Genomic DNA, 7,439 nt, shown 5'->3' with positions numbered 1-7,439 from the left:
TAAGCTTGATGCGAAGCCCGTACCTGAGAGCAGGGAAGCGCCGCTTCCAAACGCCAAACATTCTCTCTACAGTGTTACGGGTGCGTATATGGGATCCGTTATATCTTCGTTCGGATGTTGTATGAGCTGCTCGAAGGGGTGTCATCAGGTATGGCCGACAGGCGTATCCGCCGTCACCAAGCAGAAGTGACTGGCCATATGTGCCCCGTTCGAACTCCCCTTGCAGCAAAGAATTATTGAAAATCGTACTGTCATGGACACTCCCCGGCCATCTGGCAACAATATTTGTGATTTGCAGGTGTGCATTACACACAACCTGCACATTCAGAGAGAAATATCCTTTCCGGTTTCTATACAGCTCTGCTAGTCGACCACCTGGAGACTGAATTGCAATGTGGGTGCAGTCCAGAGCACCGACAACAAACGGGAAGTTTGATATGTTATAGAATTCTTCCGTGGTGGTAGCCCGCTCTGTTGCTGTTGTCGGAAATTTAATCATGTCCTTTGACAGAGATGCTAGTACACGTGACACTTTCTTAACAATGCGGCATACTGTAGACTTATGAATGAAAGAAAGGTCCCCAAGAACAGCCTGAAATGTGCCTGTCGCATAGAAGCGCAGCGTTATCAACAGTTGGTTGAGTGGCAACACTGGGTTGTTTCTGTTGCTTGCGTGTGAAAGTTGTGCCTCAAACAGTCCAAGAACGTGCAGAGTCGCAGCTTTCGTCAAGCGGAACCTTTGCCTAAATGCCTCATCATCCATCCTGCTAAATGGGTCATCTCGTGGGCACATTTGCCTTGGCATTGCTTCCCTTGGCCGAAGAAGAACGTCCTGTAGATCTTGAATGTCACTGTCCTCAGACAAGAACTCAGACAAAAGTGCAGTCATTTTGTTGACCAACAAGAAGTCGCAAGACGACCTCCAACTGTTTTGTCGTCTGCAATCGCAGCTGAAGCTAATTCGATAGCATGAAAGAGACCGCGATTGATGAAAATTTCGTTTTTACATTACAAAAAGAAAAACGTCCAGGCAACAAGTGTGGAAGACTACAGCTATTTAGTACATGAGGACTGTACAATACATCGCTGTTGGTCTGCATTCGTCTGTCTGCGTAACATCGTCTGCGAAGAATCCCGGGTTACAGAAGTGAACAACTTTCGAAAGCAAAAACCCAGTGTCAGAGTAATTAAACACTCATTACGCGGAAAAAGTTAATTTAGCAAGGGCTACCGTACGTTTGGGCAAACACTGGCAACGCAGATATCGTTCCGTTGCCACTTCTCTCATCCGGACCCAAATCACAGCATTTATGAACCGTGCACTGACGTATTTCACTTGTATCGATGAGCTGCGCCGTGAACAGCACTTCGTAAACCACCACATTCACATACGAACACAGGCAGCCAACGCGGCTGCTCACATATGTTTAGCTACCACATCTGCGGCATTATTTTACACAATCTGTGCTCATAAAAGTTGAGCGCGCACACACACACACACACAGCACCTCACAACAGTCAACATGTCCGCTTACACGAAACCATTCCGAGGACTTGAAAATGCGCCCATCCTTCTTGTCAGATGCAACTGTATCAACAGAAGAACAGTTGACACTATTCTTCCTCGTAGTAATGACAGAAATTCATTTGTTGTCGCCTCCGCACGACTATTTCAACAAATAATCGAGCAAACAGCTGACGGCATCAGCGCGGCTCCTCGCCCTGAGCCGCCGACGAGGGCGGTTCCGCTGAGTGGAGGTTTAATAGCAGTTTGAGGGCGGCGCTAGTGTTGAGCTCGTTTGGTGCAACGCTCGGAAACTGGAACCGAGCTCAACTAGCTCTGCGAACTCGGTTCTGCGTTGAGCGTCGTTGGTGCAACCGGGGGCAAGTGTGAGCGTCTTGCTTGAGGGCCCGTCGTTACACGGTAACGCTCGCAACGTTACAACTTGGCGCCCGAACTATACGATTGCTGGATGCACGGACGACGATCGCTAGCAACTGCTCTTCATCCACCGCTTTCACCCGCACGCCGTCACCAGCGTAGTACTAAGATGGCGGAACATTCCATTGTGGAACATTCTATCGAGGACTTCGCTGAGATGGACGACGCGGTAAAGATTTCGGGGTTCCGTTCTGTAGTGACTGAGGTGTAAATTCTGAAAAAACAAGTGAGCGAGTTGCAAGCGCAGCTCATACCTACTGATGAACCGCTGGTACAGCAGACCGCCACGCGACCAAGTATCCAAGCGGACACCCCTCACCATCAAGCGACGCATGATCTTAATTATTTGCCACCTTCTTGCACCAGTTATTCAGCGACTGGATCGTTTAGAAAGCGTGTCAGCAGCGCCTTCGAGGGCATCTTCAACCACCGATGTTTCAGAGGAAAAGGAAGACTAAGGCTTTGGAACGCACCACATTTGCTGATCAGTCGAAGTTTCGTTCATCAGCTTGAACACCAGCTCCCGTAGCTCAGTGGTTAGCGTGCTGGCTATGTCACGTCGAGACTGGGAGGCACTCGGGTTCGAATCCCGGTGCCGGCTGTGCTGTCTGGGGTTTTTCCTGGGTTTTCCTCAGACGCTTTCAGACATATGTCGGCACAGTTCCCTCGGAAGTCGCGCATTCCCCCAGGGCGTGAGTCGTGACGTTGCCCACATACGTGAGGCCGACAACGGCAAGCCCTATCACCACCACCACCACCTTGAACTGAGCAACACGTGTCGTCTGTTGCCGCTAATGCAGTTCCTCTGCTTAACAACGACATTCTGGGATGGATCCACCAGACCGACTTCTGGTTCCTGACATACAAGGTACACCCTGATGTCGCAGTTCCTCTCATTGTGTCAAAGCTACCCCAAAAGGATTTTACATGGATCAGGTATTACGTCAATTCTTCAAAGATTACTTCATGGGAAGATACGAAGGCAGCTTTCCGCAAGCGCTACGGACTAGGAGACAAGTTTAATGCGAAACAGATGATGCTTGCTGCGACCCAGTGTGTCGGAGAGAGCTCCGCGAACTTTGCGTTCCGAAAACTGGAACTTGTGGATAAGAGCGAGTATCCTACAGTGCAAAAGGACAAGTGTGAAGTAATCATCGAGTCATTTCTGGCAAGTGTCAAGAAACATTTCTTCGACAAGGAGTTCACCTCCCTAGATGATCTCCTGGAGTCATTGCTTCGGTACGACAGACTGACTGCATCTCACAAGCCCAAGGAGCAAGAGAAGGGACAAAAGCAAGTTCGTAGCAAAGCTGAACAAGTATTTCACATCTCGCCGACTCCTCGTACATTGCCTCCTACGCGAAGTTTCCCAGAACAGCGCTCAGGGATCTCTCAAAAGTCTCCAACAGGAAATATGCAGAAGACCACTCCCGTCAAGCCTAAGCAATTACCGGAGCTACGAGCACGTCCAGCGCCACGAAACGCTGAGTCACCTAGGACATCTCCCAGGTCAAAGAATCACCGCGAGGTCCAAAGTTTGTGTCTAAACTGCAAGACAACTGGTCACTTCGTTTCTCGTTGTCTCATGCCTTTAACGCAAGAATTTCTAGACTGGCAGCAAGGGTTTATGGCAGGCGCAACGTCACCGATTTCGGGAAACAAATCACTGATCTCTCTGACACCTGCATCGAGGCATTAGTTGTGAATCACGTCAAGTGCAGTATACCAGCAGCTACTACGAAGGTCATCCCTATCACTCTGAACGGACGTCGACAATTAGCGCTTTTAGACTCTGGTTCTTCAAGGTCCCTGTTGAATGCGAGTGTTGCTGATGCGCTAGGACTTCATATTGCAGCATCATCTGTGCGACTGGAAGGAGCCAACGGTCAACTCCTCATAGTTAAAGCGCAGGTCAAAGCAACAGTCTTAGCTGATGACCAGACTCTCGACCACCCATTCATCGTTGTCCCTCAATTGCAAGCAGACAGAGTGTTGTTGGGGAATGATTTCCTCGAGTCCTCCCAGGCTGTTATTGAGTGCAGCAGAGATACCTTCCAAGTAACTGCCAACACATCTAGGCAACGGGTTCGGCTGTTGAAACAAGTTGTGGTACCTCCCCGCTCTCGAAAGTCAGTGAAGGTCAAAGTATTCAACCACGAGGATGCGGTCATGGTGACAAGCACAGACCTCTCTACAAAACGGTTTGGACTGGACGTGGAACCCATGTTGGTCGAGGCAGAAACGAACTGTTTTCGCGTAATGCTAATATACCCATTGTTCGGACCAATTATAGTTTCATCCCACGCAACGGTAGGGCTCACAGAACAGGTACAGGATATGGAAGACAGTGTATTTGAGCGACTCTGAAATAGAACAAGTTCTTCACTGTTCAGGTGCCAAAGACGAAGAAACGAATACACAAAGCCCTGTTCAGTCCCTTTGTTCCGTTCACCACACGCTACATATAGGTGGTTTTTCCATCAACGTTGGAGCGGATCTAAACTCTGCACAGCAGTCAACGGCGCGAAACTTTCTCGCCAAGCATCTCTCATCTTTCGCTAGAAATGCTAGCGACGTTGGACACTGCTTGGTTCAGCCTCACGCAATTCCAACAAAGGATGTGGTACCAGTAGCTCAGCGACCAAGGCGGCTATCACCAGCACAAAGAGACCTCGTCAAAGCGATGATCAAAGACCTCGTTGACGCTGGCTTGGTACGGCCATCGCGCAGCGCCTAGGCATCACCGTTAGTCCTTGCAGAGAAAAAAGGATGGATCTACACGCATGTGTGTGGACTACAGAAAACTCAATGCCGTAACAGAAGATTCCGTGTATCCTTTTCCCCTCATTGAAGATGCCCTACAAGCCTTGACAGGTTGCAAGTACTTCTCAGTCATGGACCTTGCACCTGGGTTTCATCAAATTCCGATGAAAGAAGAGGACATTGAGAAGATTGCCTTCGTAACGCCTTGGGGTCTTTACGAGTATCTGAGGATGCCTTTCGGATTAAAAGGAGCACCGTTCACTTGCCAAAGAGAAGTCGACGCAGTAATCGACGATGCCAAATTAAATTATGCCCTCGTGTACATGGACGACTGCGTTGTTTACGGCAATACTTTTGACGAACACCTGGATCATCTGACTACCATTCTTCAACGCTTTAAAGGGGCAGACTTAAAGCTCAAGACACAGAAATGTTCATTCTTTTCTACCAAGATATCTTACTTGGGACACGTTGTTACGAGACACTGCGTATCACCTGATCCTGCAAAGGTAGCAGCAGTACAAGGATTCCCGGTGCCAAACAACGTCAAAGGCCTTCCTTCATTCCTGCAATTTCCGAAAATAATTTGTCAAACCGATAAATGATTATTTATCGGTTTGACAAATTATTTTCGGAAATTCATCCCAAGCTACAGCGTTCTCGCTGCGCCCTTGCGGGATCTTATGAAACAGGACGTTCCTTTTGTGTGGACTGACGCACAGACGTCGGCATTCGCAGTCCTCAAAGAAGCACTCTGTAACGAGCCAACCCTCAAGCTGTTTTCTGTAGACTCATCCTTTCGCACCCATGTTCATACAGATGCGTCGAAATTAGGACTCGTTGCTGTGCTCCTACAAGAAGAAGAGGACAAAAGGTATCGTCCAGCTGTTTATCTAAGTCGAGCATTAAAAGCGCCAGAAGCAAATTACACATCAACAGAATTGAAGCGCTGGCAGTGAAATGGTCACTCGAACAATTAGGCCCCTACACTTGGCAGGCTACCAATGGCACCTACACAAGGCCTATACGTCATTGGCAGGAGGTTTGACATTGTTACGGACCACCATGCATTGTGCTGGCTGCTCAAATACAAGGAGGGTAACCAAAGACTGCTGCACTGGTCATTCTCCTTGCAAAAATTTAACTTCGACGTTATTTACAAGACAGGCCGCCTGCACTACGCGCCGGACTGCCTTTCCCGATCTCCGTCGACGGACGTATGTTTCAGAGTGCTGCAAGCAACTGACTCTTCAACCGAAACACTATCTCGGGTCCAACATGCCGATAGTTTTTGCAAGAGTATACTGATCTCCCCAACGGCCGTTCTGCCACTAGAAGCAACAACGGCGGGCACTCAAGAAGTTTGTAATTCATGACAACATGATCTACGGAGTAGATCAAGGACATGTTCACAAACGGTTTTTGATTTGTCTGCCACAAAGCAAAGTCGATCACGTACTTCGTGAATTTGACGGGGGGAAGTACGGAGCACGCATGGGCATCCGAAGAACATAGGAAGCCATTCGTACCAAGTATTATTGGCCAAAGATATTTAGTGACGTCAAGACCTTTGTGTCCCATTGTGACTTGTGTGAAAGGTACAAGCCCTCTACGTTTTCATCCGGCCTACAAGAACCAGTGCCGGTACATGCTCCTTTTCACACAGTGGGCCTGGACATCATTGGTCCATTTACGTCATCTCGACAATACAAATACATAATAGTCGCTATACACTATTTGATGAAGTTTATTGAGGCCAAATCCGTCAGGTATGTCGAGGCCAGCACAGTTCAAAATTCATCGATAGTCGACTTGTACTAAAGCACGATTGTCCAGCAGTGCTCATCACGGATCGTGGTACGCAGATGCTAGCGAGGTTCACTGAACAGTTCCTTAGTCATCGCGGAATCAGACACATTCCGGCTACAGCCTACCGCCCTCTTCCAAACGGACTCTGTGAACGCGCCAATAAGACTATCAAGCAGATAATGACCATAATGACAGCGGAGAAGAGAAATGGGCTTACATCTTGCCATATGTAGTATTTTGCTACAATACTGGATATCAGGAATCGGTCAAACAGTCACCGTTCTTCTTGGTCTACGGCCGTGACCCTGTTCTACCCCTCGACGTGGTCTTCAACCGCCAGGAGCTTGGTGAACTAAAGGACGTCGAGAACTACACTGCACTGGTTCACCAAAGACTCATGCGTGCAAGGCAACTGGCTGCAGAAAACATCAAGCTTGCCCAAGAGAGGCAAAAGTCTTACTTTGATCGAGGACGCAAGGACATAACTTTTGAGAAGGGACGGTTAGTTCTTCTGAGGAGTCCACCTACTGACATAAAGGGTTCAAAGAAGTTCATCGGACCATTCCGACTGGTGGCTCGTCTGAATCCTGTGAACTACGAGATAGAGTTGGAAGATGAGTCCAGAAGCGACATAGTCCACGTCGAAAAGCTATTCGTATAAACTAAAATCGTATCTGAGACCGTTAGCGTCATATGGTCATGTATAGCCGTAAATATGTATTGTAATTATTGTAAAATATCGTTTATGTCGGGACGACTTCTTTAACCGGGGCATGTGACGAAGACGATCTAGTCATGAAAAAAATAAACGGAAAGAAGAGGAGGTAGAGGACGACTCTACACATTCTTCCTTGAAACGAACACCAAGTGTGAGTGTCTTGCTTGAGGGTCCGTCGTCACACGGTAACGCTCGCAAGGTTACAAT

The 7,439-nt window shown here is 48.2% G+C and overlaps 1 protein-coding gene across 1 annotated transcript; it reads left to right on the top strand.

Annotated features, from left to right (window-relative positions):
- The first annotated feature begins 2,051 nt into the window (after positions 1-2,051).
- Positions 2,052-7,175, top strand: LOC135387510 (uncharacterized). The gene is made up of 6 exons (XM_064616676.1): positions 2,052-2,111; positions 2,901-3,477; positions 3,561-4,167; positions 4,505-4,655; positions 4,702-5,214; positions 6,774-7,175. The coding sequence occupies exons 1-6, from the start codon at positions 2,052-2,054 to the stop codon at positions 7,173-7,175; spliced, it is 2,310 nt and encodes a 769-aa protein (XP_064472746.1).
- The last annotated feature ends 264 nt before the right edge of the window (positions 7,176-7,439 follow it).

This window comes from Ornithodoros turicata, chromosome 1 (genome assembly GCF_037126465.1).
Source record: "Ornithodoros turicata isolate Travis chromosome 1, ASM3712646v1, whole genome shotgun sequence".
Lineage (NCBI taxonomy): Eukaryota > Metazoa > Arthropoda > Arachnida > Ixodida > Argasidae > Ornithodoros > Ornithodoros turicata.
Note: the sequence above shows the minus strand (reverse complement) of the source record. Positions and strands in the feature narration are given on the sequence as shown.

Bases quoted from the DNA above. Each gene is read 5' to 3' on its own strand.
- LOC135387510 (XM_064616676.1), top strand. From the start codon at position 2,052: ATGGCGGAACATTCCATTGTGGAACATTCTATCGAGGACTTCGCTGAG. The intron at 2,112-2,900 runs GTAAAGATTTCG...AATTCTTCAAAG, and splicing joins TCGCTGAGATGGACGACGCG to ATTACTTCATGGGAAGATAC. The intron at 3,478-3,560 runs GTTTGTGTCTAA...CTAGACTGGCAG, and splicing joins GAATCACCGCGAGGTCCAAA to CAAGGGTTTATGGCAGGCGC.